Consider the following 16,627-nt stretch of genomic DNA (forward strand, 5'->3'; position numbering starts at 1 on the left):
GTTCTTGCCGTATTTAATTACAGACAAACAATCTCAGAGTTTTAGTAGTATATAGATAGCTGTAACATTATATAGCCCATTGCAGTACAGTACAGATGGAGATGAAATCTAGATAGTCATCATAACTTTGTATGGAAATTGTTGCTGTCACATTAATAAAACATCCCAAATAAATTAAAAACATCATAAACGTACATTATTAGTGTTTTTCGAGATATATTATAGTTTTTGGTTCTTTCACTTAACAGTTTGGGGTCAGTATTGGTCATAAATAATAGATGTTAGGAGCTGTAATTCATAGTCTTTGCTGTTTTATATGTTGTTGCAAGATGTGTGATGTAAGAATATCTAAAATATGAAGCTAAGTTTGTGTCTGTTTGCACCTTTCAGCCATATGTTCCCTATATGTTTCCACCTTCTTGATCAATTAGCACCAAACTATACACAGTAATACAGGATAACATGAGGAAGGTCATGAAGGGGTTGGACCCCCCTATCTCCTATATAAATAAACATTTATGTGTGTGTGTTTCCATATTTCTTTATCAATCAGTACCCAACTTTACACAGTGATATGGGATGACATGAGAAAGGTTATTATTAGGGGGGTGGGGATAGAATTATTGAGAATTATTTTTATTTCACCTGTCTGTTGGATAGGTACTCCAGCTAGTGTATGTAGTGTAGTGTAATATCAAGAGTATTATGTTCATGATGCAGCTACTAGAATATGTATGGGGGGGGGGGGCTTCTGCTTCTAAATTACAATGACTACTAAGTATATACACAATACTAGATTGGAAGATACCAAAGAACATATATAAACAAGAAATCGAAATATGGCATAATATTCTCTAGTTTTTAATCACACTTGAATTGGTATGTGCCTTTTTCTTCATATTCTTGTAATTACTATGTTAGTTTCAGATTTCTAGTGTAATAAATAATCTACAGTAATTACGTAGAGATAATGATGACCATATCAAATAAATTTAGCTTTATATATATGATTTGTGAAGATTCTTTTCTTTTGTCAACCAAGACTGTTTTACAAACTGTATATGTAAGGGTTCCATAGTATGTTCAATGTGTATACTGTATAGCACATGGTCTGACATTTGTCCCTTTCTAAATGCTGTTGACAACTCATTGGACATTCAGTTATTCATATATGTGAGGTTAGGTCTGTCCTATAACATAGTTTAAGTTTCCATTTTATTTTATAGTTCTTTCTCAATCCTGTAACTAATATAATTTTCAAAATTGTTCTACAGCTTCGAGTTTTGACTCCAGACTATTTTGTTTGTTTTTTCGTGCACAGGTATGTGCGAATAGTCTTTGGTAGTACATGCTGACCATTATTTCAGTATGGGTTAATATATAGAATGTCTGTTGATTTATATGCTCTGGAAACTCCTTTTTTTTTCTCATTTCTTTATTTTGCCTTTCTAAAGAGTTTTGTTGCCTTATTGAATTTGAAGAAAGGTTAGAAGTGAATAGGAAATTAGTACTGTGGTAGAAAGCAAAGAGTGGTGATAAATGTGCATTTTACTTATCATAACTGTGTGATTAATTTAAGGGGTATGTTTTGTGCATAAATAACTGGTGGGCCATGCCAGTGAAAGGGCATTGTCTATATTACATTAAATCAGTGTTTCTTAACCTGTGGTGCATGCACCCCCTTAAGGGTACAAAGTGTCATTTCTGGGGGTGCATAACATGTCTGCGTTTCCATTACAAATAAGGTTTCTCCCTCAGACTCCTGAGTTCACTTGATAGTAAACTTTCTATACTTTTCAATTGAAACTATGCAACAATAGCCATTACAAATTTTCTCAAGCTAGTCGTTAATGTTCCCATGGAAATGAAGCTTCTGTTATAATTGAAATTGACAATCTATCTGTTCGGAACACAATGTAATGTAATACGTCATTCGATAGATGGAAACATTGATTTTCTATTGGTTATAGATGATATATAATTAAACGTAAGAGAGAGCTATTGAATCCTGAAAGTCGAGGGGTGCGAGGACATATTCTGAAAACCGAATGGGGTTAGTTCACTCTGGCCTCTTAGGAGAGTGGAATTATACTGTCAGAGTAACACTGATTAAGAAAGTCATACCATGATACAGCCTTTTTCTTTACAAAAATATTTTGGAATAACAGTGCTATTTTTTTTAGACGCTTCTCTGGGCAAAACTTCAGGGCTAGTGGGCCATTTGACTAAGATGTATATGAAAATGAGGCCTGATATACAGTAAGTAACTTGGATTTTTTCATGGACTAGATTACATAAGAATTTGCTGGTTTATTATGATTCTGAAAAAAAACTGGTTCTAATTCATTACGATCTTGGATCCTAGTGACTGGGCTAAGTCACAATAAGAGGCTTGCTCTTAGGGCTTGTTACATGATTCATAGGTAGCGGCATGTTATATCACTGCCTGGCCACACGTCATCTCACGTGCTATGCGCCATTGTTGAAATGCTTGAGAAGAAATTTCAATCTGTTATTGCTTCCAGTGCAGTTTTGCTAATAAAAAAGATATTACCATAACAAGTGGTCATAGGAGTGCTGTGTCTGTTCTAATTGTAATAAACACAGTAACGCCAGTTTTCACAGATTTTCTGTGTAAGATGAAAAGAATTGCGTAAAACTTGAGTTTGTAGATGCAAAAGAGTAGACATTTAATCTGTTTAAGAAGAGTAGTCATGTGTTCAGATCACTTCAGTAGTGATTATTTTGAGAAACTTAAAAGCTGAACTACTCGGTTGCAAAAGCAAACCAAGATTAAAGCTAGGTGCCATTCCCTTCTCTTCTGTTACTGCAGTCACCGAGTACAAGAAATGCAAGTGATAATGAAAGTGTTGCCAAGTGAATATGCGACTAGAGTGCAAATATGACAAATTTAAAAAAATTCGTAAATGTTGTCTGTTTATCAGCTATTTTGGGTTCACAAAATAAATGGAGCTGGTATTGAAATGCGATCAAAGTTTTTCAGAGCAGTTCAGTGATGGAACTTGAAACTACCATTGAATTGCTTGGATTTTCTGACCAGCATAAAGATCTGCAAAACTAAGATTATATTTATATATATATATTGATATTTATAATGCAAACATTGTATTTAATCATTATAGTGTTTTACTATTCAAAAATTTAAAAAGTTGCTGACATGAGTGCTATGCGTCTGTCCATCGTTGTACAACATGCATGCAAAGTGGTAAGGCTTGGGGTTGTAGTACTCTTGTGCTAAGTGCATAGAAATTACACATTTGGGGTTTGGTTGTTTGGAAAGGACGTGTTTCTTGTGTGAGTGAAGCAATGGCATTGTATAAAATGATTGGTAATAAAAGTCTGATGCATGCAGATGGGTGTTTATCTCTTTTGAAAACAAATAAGAGTTCTGGGATCTAATGATAATAAATTTAGAGTTTATGAATAAGAAGGTTTTTGTTATCTTGTACAAGAGTGATGTGATCTTTTAAGTTTTGAAGTACATAATGTGAAGTTTTAGTTCCTTTATGACAAGAAGAATATGAACATATTGGAAAAAGTACAGTTATGGACTACTAGAATGAAACATGGGTTAGAATATTTAAAACTACAAAGAGGGTCTTTAAAAATTAAGATTGTTTTTCTGGAACATAGACCTAGAAAACTTATTCAAGTCTATAATTGTCAGAGACTTGGATAGCGAACCAGTGGGTGGTCCGTTTGAGTGGTAAAATGAAAAGTTGGAAATCAACACTTTAATATTAAGGGTGATAAGCTTAAGCCTTGGAAGTCTAGATGTAGACAGTTTTTGTAGGATTATTTCTCTGTTATGTGCTTGATAATGAGATGTTATGAATATGGTGTTAAAACTGGCATTCAAATGCTACATTTAGTTTTAACTTTGATACTTAAGTGGGCTTAGGAGAATCTAGGGTTACCAGACATTCCAGTAATACTATGATTGTCCAAGTTTTTAGCCTTATTTTGTTGTCTTGATCATTAACAGTAAAAATATTCAATTTTCCCAGTTTCTCTGTACCTCAGTGCTAGTTTGATATGTATGGTTTGTTATTATACTCGGCTTCTTTAAATATTTCTTGAATAATCACCTGACAAAGACAGATCATACAGTGTAATGTTCTTCTCCACTATGTTTTCTTAATCTGTCGTTGGGCAGCTGCAGGAATTGATATGAAAAACCTACTTAGTTGTGTATAATAAAACGAAGAAGCAACATTTTTGAGTGTGTTCAGTACAACTTGGGCAAATTTTTTTATTTAGCTAGATCAGTTTTTGTCAAATTGTTTTTGCCTTTGGTCTTAAAACTTGATGCAATGAACATCATATTGTTTAGCAAATATTAAGAAATATATTATTGTAATGTAAACTGTTTTAGAGTCTCCTCTTATGGAAAACTCAAGGTACCAACCAATGATTAGTAACTCGACAAGAAATTAATTTTGCCACAGGGGCACTTTTGTAGATGTTTTTATTCATATTTAAAAAGTAATGAATTATCATTCAGTAAATGTACAGATTACAATGCTGTTGTTTAGCTGTTAGAATTTCTTCTTCTTGAGAAATAAATTAGTTTATATTTTGTCTTTCAGTTTAATGCTTAGATTTACTGACGACGTATTTGATCCAGGCCTTTCAGCAACTATTGGTAAGTGATAAGAAGCTGTAAAAAAACCATGTTGTAATCAGATAGAAATTATAATGAACTCCATGATTTTTGTTAGTCCTGTTCTTTTTACTATCATCAGGGTGTGTTTTAGATAATTAATGAAGAACTATTTTATGAACATGTTTATATGGGGCATTGATACCTTTTTTTTTATATATAAAATTATCATATTGTTAAAGATTTTTGCAGGCGTAAAATCATTTTGTGGATAATTTGTGAGTTACAAATGTACAACTTCTAGTGTTAAAGAATTTTGTTTGTATAATTCTTAGACTTGTGTCAGTAAATATTTTTAACAGTATAAGATGAAAATCATATACTATTTGCAGTGTAATTCTGAGACAAAAAACAGCCTTTTTCTAAAACTTAGTAAATTAGTTAAAGTCAATTTGAATTAATGGAACATTGTAAGGGGAAATAAAAATGCAACAGTACTTGAACATCTATTTTTCAGCTGCTTTATTATTTCCTGTCTTCGTATGACACGTCTTTTTTAAAAAAACCTACCAGTTCCGTGGCTTCAAAGGTTACTCCTCGGGATGTAATTTAAAATAATACTTTATTGTCTGTTCCTTAATTCCTAGTAGGATTGAGGAGGAGGTTTGTGTGGAAGTGCTCTTAGATTTTCAATTTTGTAAATTTTGTTTACACCTGTATGTTCGAGATATTGCACCAGAAGCTAACAATAACTAGTACAAAGCTCTCCAATTTGTTATCTGCTATTTCAGATTATAATGCTAATGTTTCAAGTCTTCAAAATTGGTATGCAGAGGTTGTGTTCATAAGTTCATAATAATTGAATAAATTATAGGAAGACTTGTCAATCTAAAAATATTTTTTTATAGATAAATGTATGTAAAAAAAAACTTTTTAAGTAATCTGTGCTTTGCAAGCTTTATCTAGTTGCAAGCTTTGAATATAAGCATGCAACAGTTGACATTTTCACACTTACTTTCCTCAAAATAATCCTAGGCTTAGCCCTAGTGTCATATTTACAAACTATTCATTGAAGTATACATAAGAAGAATTTACAAAATTCATTATGGATGCTGCTAGTTGTAAAAGAATTACATTGTACTTAATCGAACCCAATTTCTGCTGGGAAGTTCAGTTAATGGGTTATTATATGGAAAATTTATTAAAATGCCAGCTCAAGTACACTATACTTTATTTAAAAAAAATTTGTAGATGTCATAATTCTCAGTGAGCAAACTTTTAATTCTAGGTGTGGATTTCAAAGTAAAAGTGCTGACAGTTGATGGAAACAGAGCTAAATTAGCAATATGGGTATGAAATTTTAATATGTTTAAATGAGTTGCACATATATTTTGATTTGATTCTTTTTTATTAAAGGTTATCATAACATTAATTTTGTGTTTCCCTAAGTTTTATTTTGTCACCTAATTGTAAAAAAATGGTAAACGTTTATAATAAACCTTTTCTGTTGTTGGTAAGATGGCATCATTATTGGACCTGGGTATTAACTCAGTTGATATAATTAATTAACTTACCCAAAAGCATTGAAATTATGATTAAATTGAACTAATCAGAATTAGTGTTTCTGATTATTATTGTTTTTAGTTATTCCAACTGTACAAGTAATCGAAATATTGCTATTACGTTTAAAATTATAATTTTTGATTAATTCTGGGTTGTTCAAATTAATCAGTTTGTGTCACACATCAGAAAAATATTCAAGTAATAAACATTGTTCCCGATTTTTACTGTAGTTCATTATTCCAACTATGCAGTTCTCACTTGAGAAAAATTATTTAGTTGAATGTAATGAGCCTGATGATTAATTGTTTATCAACTTCTACTAATTACCCTTTGCTAATTTGTTATTTATTCCATTGTTCTGCTCTAATTTAAATGTTGAACGAGTTCTTTAATATTAAATCTCATAATACAATTATATGGGAACAAATTTTATTTTACTGTAAAAAACAGCAACTATCAACATAAGTTTTGTTGTTGTTGTACATTTTTACGTTAATGTTTATATGGATGAAGCAATAAATGAGTTAATATTATTTTGAAGCTGATCATTGGAAAATTAATACCTTTTTTTTAGATTTAACATTAAGAATTTTTTTAAATGAATTAGTATGTGTGTGTGTGTGTGTATGTATGTATATGTAAAATTTTTCCACCAGGATACTGCGGGATCAGAAAGATTTAGAACACTGACACCTAGCTACTACAGGGGAGCTCAAGGTGCAATACTTGGTAAGTTTTTTAGTGCTTAAACCAGTATTGATGAAACAGTTATTTCTAAGTAGCTAATTTTCTTTACAGTTTGCTAGGTTACAGTACAAGATAAAATCTGTAACAGCTTAAGTTGTTTATTTTACAATAAAGATAACCTCCTTTATTACTGGGGGGGAGTATATAGGTATCTATGTTACCCCTTGATTTTTGATTATCCACAGCAGAAGAATAGTTGATCAAATTGTATATAAAAAAAGGGGGGCAAATTAACATAATGGTACCTAATGTCAACTTTTTAAAAATTCTCATAATTTGATTCAGTTTTTCTTTTGTATTTTGTCATGAAATTTCCAAAGATTTGCCTCAACACTTTCAATCATTAAGAACTCCTGACTTCTCAAAATGGAGTCAAGTCAGGCTAAATAACAGTATTTTTGGTGACAATATTTTTGAACAAAATCAATTTATATCTAATAACTATAATTCCTTTCCTATAAATTATGATTTTTTTTTTTATGTGCGATGGATAAATGAGGATTTGAGTCATCAGAATATTTTGCAATCACGTAGGACACTCTCTCAGCTTAGTAAGGTTTATCTGATAACTGTAGCTTTCAAGTAAATATAATTTAACGTGAAAACATTTGTAAGAAGCAAAGGAACTGTAAAAAAACTGGATTGTTCCCAAGTCTTCTAAACTTCCATGAGCATGGTATTGCCACTTTCCTAGAAAACCATAAATTACCTCTCACATCACTTAAAGAAAATATTTTATAAACATCTCTATCCAGTGGTGTTTAAACTTTGCCCTTAGATATTTTTCAAGTTGAGCTACAGTTAATAGTAATGCTGGTCAAGTGCTGTGATGTCATAAAAGGGTGGGAACAGAGTCCAACTAATAAAATCAGAAAGAAAATGGAAATCAAAATCATGTGACAAAACTTCTAGTAAGTATAAACCTATGCTTTGGTATGGGAAACAAACTGAGAAAGTTGATAACTATTGTTTACAGTCAAAGCTCCAATAAATAATACACATATCTGTTGTTTACTTGTGTACTTAAAGGGCTCGTGCAAGACAGCTTTCAAAACTCAAAATGAGTGAGTGAACCTAACCTCTATGTCCATTAATGCACTTAATTATCAACAGAAATCTTGTTTCGATACAATATGTATGTCTGTCTCTAAGAATGTTGTAACTAGAGGCTTAATGTAGTCAGTGCATCTTTTTACTTAATCTGCCAGGAGACATTGTAAAACAAAATTTTCTTAATATAATTATTAAAACTTACTAATGATGTGAAAAAATGAGCATGTTAAGAAATTTTATGAATTTTATCATGCTTGAATACGTTGTGTTTATTGAGATAAAGATCCTCACATAGAATTTGTTTTGATATTGATCATCGTACTGTGAGAATTTAATTTGGTTGTGAATTAGGCTATCATATTTATTTGGTTTGTTTTCTTCACTGTCATTTAGCATTAAAAATATCTTCCAACTGTTGCTCTTCACTTCTCATATTTTCAGGTCATCATCTTCATGAACTTCATCCACTAATCTTCATTTTTATGACTGCCTTTAAACCTTATCTTCACCCTTTTCCTTCATTGTAATCATCTCTGTACCCGGCAGATGTGTGTAACAACCCAAAATTAGTTCCACTTGTTTTTGCACAGACAGTTACAAATATTTCTACCAGATCTAACTTAACTCTAAGATTGTTTACTCCTTTACTTCCTTGGAGACTTGAGGTTTTTGTTTTAGACCAGGATTGTGTCCTGTTCATTAAACTAATATTTATCTTTTACCCTAATCACAGAGACAGAAATTACCAGAGGAACCTCTTACTTGTGGCCCTGAAATATATGTCTTGTACAGGGTAGTCGCTGATATTTTAGAGCTGTGTTTATTGGTTGGAGTAAACATACTTCTTATCAAGATAGACATAACGTTTAGAGATTTCTAATTTGTTTATCCCCAACCATCATGTTGCAGTAGAAGTGTTCCGTTTTCATGGCCTAGTGTGACGATTTTACTAGTTTAGTAGTTTGTAAGCTGTAATTTATCTACTTGTAAAATATATGTCAGTAATTTCCTGATTCCTAATATATTTTGTTGAGGGTACTTCCACAGACACACTTGCTATTAGGTGATACAGATATGTGTTTGTTATTATGGTGTCAGTAATAAAATGTTAACAAATTATCATCCTAATTCTTCGGGGTTGTTTTTTTTTTAAAAACAGTTTAGTATATGCACATACACTTTAGAACAGTTGCACATTTATTTTTAGCACAAAATAATTTGCAACAATTAGTCTGGCTAAACTGGGGTTAATATTTTATTTGTAGTCCATAAGAAATAACTGAATCAAAATACAAAAAGTATAGAAGTTTTTTGGTTGCTACTAAGGGTTTTATTTTGATGGCTAGTTTCAGAGAACACCGTCATTCATCAGGTTAGTATAAAAGTAAAAAATACCCGATTGTTTTACAATTATATGAAAAAACATTTTGTATGATCTGGTTTATAAGTATAATAAATATAAGCCTTTTTTTTATTATTCTTCATTATAGTTTATGATGTTACCAATAGGACAAGTTTCCAGAAGCTGGACTTGTGGTTAAACGAATTAGAGACATACTCTACAAAGAGTAACATAGTCAAGATGTTAGTTGGCAACAAGATTGATAAGGTAATTGATAAGTAAAAACTGTGATACTCACTGTGTGATAATTACCAGCTAACAGAAATTTTCATACTCAAATATTTATTTTTACATCTTTCCCTGAAGTACATAACTATTGCCGAAATAAACAGTTACAGTGAAACATTAAGAGTATTAAAACAAAAAGTAATGTGTGAAAATGAGAAAAACAAGACCACCTGGTTTGTCAAGAAAAAAATAATAGAATAAAAATCAAAAGTAAACTGAACAAAAATAAGTTTGGAACATTAAAAAGTAAACAAAACAAAACAATAAAATGAATACATAAAATTGCTTCTATCTTTTTCTTTCTTTTTTTTTTTTTGAGGGTGTATGATAAGAAATGAAACTAGTATTTTTTATTTTTCTGTAGTTGTGTGTTTTAAAATGATGATAAAATTTGTTTCTGTTTAATTTAAGACATCAATGAACATGATGCTTATAGGGAAGAAGTTTTAATTGGAAATTTTAAAAAAAATTGTTTTTTTCCAAAAGAATTAATTATCCCTCTGTTGAATTTTACTGGTTTTACATTTTTATGTACATTTTTTTTTTCTCCAATAACATGTTAATATCTTAAAAAAACATTTGGGAAATATAAAGTAATAATAAATATTTCTCTTTTATTGCTTTAATACAAGTGGTTATGAAGTGTAAAAATTATGTTTTTCATGTTAGATAATTAATTAAACATAGCTTTATTTAGAAACACATTTAAAGCTTAAAATTGAAAAAACAAACAAAAACACTTTGGTGTGTCATTTACTAAAACTTCACAGTATACGCAAATGACCTTGAGCAAGGTTATTTATGTATTTATTGACCATGGTTAACACTAGTATTATTGGCGGGTTCTATATATTATTTGGCCTGGCCAGGTGGTTAGGGAGCTCGACTAATAATCTCCTTGTCTCAGCAGACATGCTCACCCTTTCAGCTGTGGGAGTGTTATAATGTGACAGTCAATCCTACTATTCATTGGTAAAATAACAGCCAAGAGTTGGCAGAAAATGGTGATGACTATCTACTTTCCCTCTAGTCTATCACTGTTAAGTTAGGGATGGCTAGCACAGATAGCTCTCGTGTAGCTTAGCGTGAAATTCACAACAAACCAATCCTATTTATTATCCACCAATTTGCATACGGGTAAAAAAATAAAAACATGAACATCGCAATTAATTGTACAAAATTATTTTAAATTAATCACTGACCCAATTGTTTGGCTGGTTCTTGACACCATGTGTTGTAATAGATAAAAACAGAAAATTACTCAATATGTAGACCTCACTGAGAGTGCATGATATTAAAAAAATAATAATTTGAGGGTAAACGTACTAGTTAATGGTTAGAAATGCAGAAAATTTTGAATATATTTAAGTTTGATTAGTCAGTAAGAATAAAGAATACTTTGATATATATACAGTCAACCTTTGAAAAAAGCATTGCATTGATACTTTATACAGTTTGAAACAATTGTTACTTTCCAGTTGATGAAGGATTTTTCTGTGACAAAATCAGTGTATTTCAATATTTCATTATGGTCCATCATATCAGTTGAAAACTGTATTATGATCTGCAAAACATATTTAAAGAAGTAAGGACTGCCTTGAGATAAAATGTTGTATAAAAGATATCTGTGCCTTATGTAAGCTTGGCCATGTTTAGTGTACCTCATGTTCGTTAACTTGCACTGGTTTTTCTGCTCTTATATAGGAGGCTAGAGTGGTTACTAGAGAAGAAGGAGTGAAATACGCACGAAAACATTCCATGCTGTTCATCGAAGCTAGTGCTAAAACACGAGATGGAGTTCAGTGTGCCTTTGAAGAACTAGTTGAAAAGGTTGGTTGTGTGTATTGTATTGTATAGCATGTTACACAAAACTTGAGCATATAAGATCAAACAAGCTGAAACTTAGAAAATAGTTCGAAAGCTCGTAACACTAGTCAGGGGTGGTCGTCACATGTAAGCTTATGATATTAAACAGCATATTTCATTATATTAAATTACATAGTCTGATCCACTTGTTTAAATATTCTATTTGTATAAAAGAATGTCTTGGCTGGACATGCTGGCAGCAGTTCTTAACCCATTAACTGCGATGACGGATATTTCCGTCATTGAAGTTCTATGGCTCAGCTGCAATGATGGAAATATCCATCAATCGCACATATATAACTATAACTCTATGCGAATGACGATAATTACCATTTTAATGTGATTAATGGCAACTCAGTTTTATTTGTGAGTCAGAAAATGGCAGCAGTTAATGGGTTAAACTTCATACAATACAGTCACTGTCGGTATAAGTGCATCATTTTTTAAAACTCTAATCAACATCTGGTACATCATGTAAAATTAAAATATTAAACACCATTATCTTCAAAATGTAAACGAGCAAAATCAAACAGGTTGGCCCAAATGTAAGTTCTGTTAAACAGGTCAGTCCTTTTATATGTATATACACGCATAGGATTGAAATATTAAACAGGTTTATCCTCAGTTGTAATCTTGTAACATTGAACACCATGGTCCACAGAATTTAACGTAGTAAAATATAATGGTCTGGTCTTAGATAGAGCTGGTCTATTAGTGGAGTTTGCCAATTGATTAATTGTTAGGCTTATTAATTGATTACATTCAACTATTTGATCATTTTTCCCATGAAACTAATCTTTCTATTTTTAGCTTGTTTTGAGTTTCTTTACAGACATTTTCAAACTACTTTTCATTTGATATAGTAAAAATCTTCAGGAACAAAAACTTAGGATTAAGTTACATTTTACTCGTACATGAAAATGTATCATAGGAAGATGAAAATATGATTAATACTTTTCTGTAGGTTTCTTCCTTCAAATTTTCACAAGACTACTAAAACTAAGTAAACTAATACATTAAAAATAATTTTCCGTAGATGTAACATGATAAGTCTAGTAAAATTATTTGTCACAATGAGATATAAATAATCTAATATATTCAGTGAAACAAATATATGCTGATCCTAGAACAATAAAGATTACAACATTTAAATAATCCAATATATTCAGTGAAACAAACATATGCTGTTCCTAGAGCAATAAAGATTACAACATTTAAATAATCTAATATATTCAGTGAAACAAATGTATGCTGATCCTAGAGCAATAAAGATTACAACATTTAAATAATCTAATATATTCAGTGAAACAAACATATGCTGATCCTAGAGCAATAAAGATTACAACATTTAAATTTGGCAGGAAAATGTATGATAACATATGACATCTTTGCAGATTTGAAATGGTTCTCAAATTAGAAATTAAAGTGTCATAAAAAAATATGGTATTTAAGAAGTCTAATTACAGATGTTAAGAAATTTCTTTTTTTAAGTTTCATAACCAATGTGAAAAATCTCAAAATTTTTATAAATTTTTAATAATGAAAAACATAAGCCTTTAACTTAATGTGTATGTGCATGGGGTCAGTCCACTGGTCAACCCCGTATTGGACAAGTAAACTAAGATTCCAAATTTACAGAGTGAAACTTATGAAATGTGATGAGCTTTTAGTCAACAGTACATAAAAAATGTGTTACCACAGTTTTTGTACGAAAAATATGTATGTGAAATGCAGACTCAGACTGACTAGTTGATGAAGAAAACGTGTATTTGTCCATCATGTAATTTTGTAGGTTGTATTCGTATAACTTCTACAACATCCTAATTGCATAGCTAAAGTTTTTCAGCATCCCTGTATATTGTACCAAGTATTTTTTTTTAGCATTAACTGTTGCAAAATCAGCAGTGTAGGGTTAACATGAAATGTTGATAACCCTGACGTCAAATGTATGACACCAAGTTGAACAGCATTCTGCATAAAGTAGAGACATTTACTCTTTGACCCCACCTGCTCACATGTGGTTAAGCAACAAGCTGCTGATATTGACAGGAATTGACCACGTTGAACAGCATTCTGCATAAAGTAGAGCCATTTACTCTTTGACCCCACCTGCTCACATGTGGTTAAGCAACAAGCTGCTGATATTGACAGGAGTTTAGAAAGAAAGAGTTAAAATCATTGTTTATATTTTATAGCACAGACAAGAATAAACTGTAAAAACATGTGTATGCTGAGAAATTGGTAAATCAAAAAAACTTGAAAGATTAGTATACGAGGCAGCAAGTAACGACAGCAGACTTTTGTTTTCCCTTTCCAGTGTTTCCCATTGAGGTTGAACTGGTTATAATTGAACAAAAGTTCTGATAGTGTAAATGCATTAATAACTAAACAGTGTAACGTATTCTTAGACTGTTATTAGCTCCCATTCAGTGCTTTCTGACAAATACAATTAAATGAGCGATCAACATTTTATTTTAGTGAATAAAGAATAATGAATATTACCTTGCCATGAAAACAACCTTACCATAATTATAACACTCATTATGTTTGTAGTTTGTAATAAGTAAGCAATATGTTAAGGTACAGCTACACTGTTTTGTAGACTTGCAATGTAAACACACGCAAAACAAGTATCATTGTGGCTAGTTAAGAAACCAACAGCCACTAGACCACACCCTCAGATTCATGAGTTATGTACAAGCAGAACATATAAATACTGTTGCCTGCAGTCATGCAACAAATAATAATAACTAATTTTTAATTACTTTGATAGTTGGGAAAATTGAAAATTATAATAATTAGAAACACTAATTTGTTGACTAATTTTGTGAACCATGACATCGATTTGATTTTTGTTTTGAATTTCCTGCAAAGCTACACAAGGGCTAATCTGCCCAACACCAGTTGAATAAGCTGACCATCCTCGAATTGATCCAAAGTAATAATGGCAATATTTCAGTTACTTTGATAGTTGGAATAATTGAAAACAGTGATAATCAATAACAATAATTAATTATTATTGTGACATTAACCAATTTAATCATAATGTTGATTAACTGATTATTTTATTAATTGATGCTCATAGCTAATAAGGTTAATTACCCAGCTCCAGTCTTAAAGCCTTAAGTTTGTTATATTAAACATATGCTGCAAAACATGCTCAACTCTTGGGTGCATTATAAAAGTGACAGTCAATCTGCTATTCACTAGTAGTTGTGTAGTCAGCATGTACTGTTGACTGGTTGCCTTCCCACTATGGTCAGCAGTTCCAAGTTAGAGATGGTTATGCCTGAACCTTGGGCTATCTGACATGGACATTATGTGCGTGTGTGTCATATTAGATGCCATTCAGGCAAAAAATACTGCAAAATTTAAGTTCGTAAAATTGTAAACAGTTATTGAAACGTGTTATCATGTACTATTAAACAAGGTGAACTTAAAAAAGTAAGCTTAAATTAATAAATATGGCAGTCAAGAAATTAAACCATAAGACTGATTATAATCGGATTGTCTGTAACATCACTGTATATTATTTATGGAGAACTTACTTTGGTTGTATTGGCTCAGAGCAAGTTATTCTGGCAATTTGAGGATTCTAATAGCTGTTATGAAAATTATGTGGACTGATTGTTTTAATCTGACTAGCTATGATTTGAGATCTTCAGAGACCTCTGTAATATTAAATAGTATAGTACATTGATTTTGTTTTATAATAGTGAACACTTTCATTCCAAAATTTAAGACCTTTTTTTTTTATATATATAAACATCATGTTTTGAAAATGGTTTAATATTAACCAACCATTATAATATTATTTATTACTATTTCCTTGTGGAATGAATATAAAAATAGAACTTAATAAAGTTGCCTTCAGTATTATTAGGCCCTTTCTTATTGTTCTTTGGGTGCCAGGGTTGTCTGAAACTTGCGTGTTGTCCTTTGCATGCTTTTTGAAATGAGTAATGTTGTATTTCGATATTTCTTTTCTACATCAGACTTTATGGACATCGTTACGTTGTCTTTTGTGTACAGTATTGTTTTTGTTGTTATTTCAAAACTTGCATAAAATAAAAATCTGATGACTAACATATTCTTGTTATAGATAGCATAATTAAAAAAGTAAAATAAACTTTTTTATGTAGAGTTGGTGATCTTTTTGTACTGTATACATTGCCTATTAACATTACCTTTCTGTAAGATTTCCCAAGACATCAGTTGTACAGTTTTTTTTTACACTTTTATAAATTATTTTGTTGTTATTGATTTAAAAAAAGTTACTGTTATAAATACTTGTTTTCATTGTAATGTTTGTATTTTCTTTAAAACTAGATAATTCAGACTCCAGGACTGTGGGAAACTGACCAACGATCAGAGCTACGGCTCAGTGACGGTGCACCAACACAACAGGGAGGTCAATGTGGAGGTTATTGTGTTATATAAGGTCAAACTAAACCAGTACTGTGCTATCACAATTACGTCGTGCAGATGACCAGTTGAGGCTTTTCTCTTCTAGGACATTGAAACGGAAACATGGGTGGGATTTAGAATTCAAAGCCAGCCAGTCTTGTCAGTGCTGAGCTCTGAACTTTCAGTGAATTTTTTTCTTTGTAATTTATGATCAAGAAATGGCCATGAGCTGATAAACTTTTGAGATGTGCTCTTGCAAAGAATCTATGGTGGTTTAATTCATACATTATTATTTAGTTAAGTTTAGGTTTAATATATACATAACTGCTAAGTTTTAAATTAGTTTATTATGAAATAATGCTTTTATCTTATGTTTGCATTGCATATCGTATTAGCTACCACGAATAATCTCTTCTACTACTTGTTCTGATGTTAACTTCATTTCTAACGTGTAATCCATCTTGGTACAGTACTTAAGAAACAGTAGGTGTTACTTGTCATGGTGGTTTATTGTCAAATGTACAGGTTTTACAAGTAGAAAATGTATTAATATTAACTGGGCATAGGTGTATTGAATTAAAAATGTGAAGACCAGTTTTCAAGTTTTTGTCTGATCTAAAACTTGGAAAACCTGACACGAACTATAAAAATTACTTTACTTGATTTTTTTACTCTCATCTATTGGTCAAACTACATATCGCTGAGCTTGCCATAATCATCATGAAAAGTTGGTAAAC

At 31.2% G+C, this 16,627-nt stretch overlaps 1 protein-coding gene across 1 annotated transcript in view; it reads left to right on the plus strand.

Moving 5' to 3' along the window:
* Window positions 1-16,621, plus strand: part of LOC106466811 (ras-related protein Rab-18-B-like) — a 20,876-nt gene extending 4,255 nt beyond the window's left edge. Inside the window, exons 2-7 of the mRNA XM_013927112.2 lie at window positions 4,611-4,666; window positions 5,913-5,974; window positions 6,844-6,916; window positions 9,478-9,596; window positions 11,322-11,447; window positions 15,813-16,621. Coding sequence (XP_013782566.1) covers window positions 4,611-4,666; window positions 5,913-5,974; window positions 6,844-6,916; window positions 9,478-9,596; window positions 11,322-11,447; window positions 15,813-15,923 — 547 coding nt within the window. The 3' untranslated portion in view covers window positions 15,924-16,621. The remainder of the gene's footprint in view (window positions 1-4,610; window positions 4,667-5,912; window positions 5,975-6,843; window positions 6,917-9,477; window positions 9,597-11,321; window positions 11,448-15,812) is intronic.
* The last annotated feature ends 6 nt before the right edge of the window (window positions 16,622-16,627 follow it).

This window comes from Limulus polyphemus, unplaced genomic scaffold (assembly GCF_000517525.1).
Source record: "Limulus polyphemus unplaced genomic scaffold, Limulus_polyphemus-2.1.2 Scaffold2387, whole genome shotgun sequence".
In the NCBI taxonomy this organism is placed as follows: domain Eukaryota; kingdom Metazoa; phylum Arthropoda; class Merostomata; order Xiphosura; family Limulidae; genus Limulus; species Limulus polyphemus.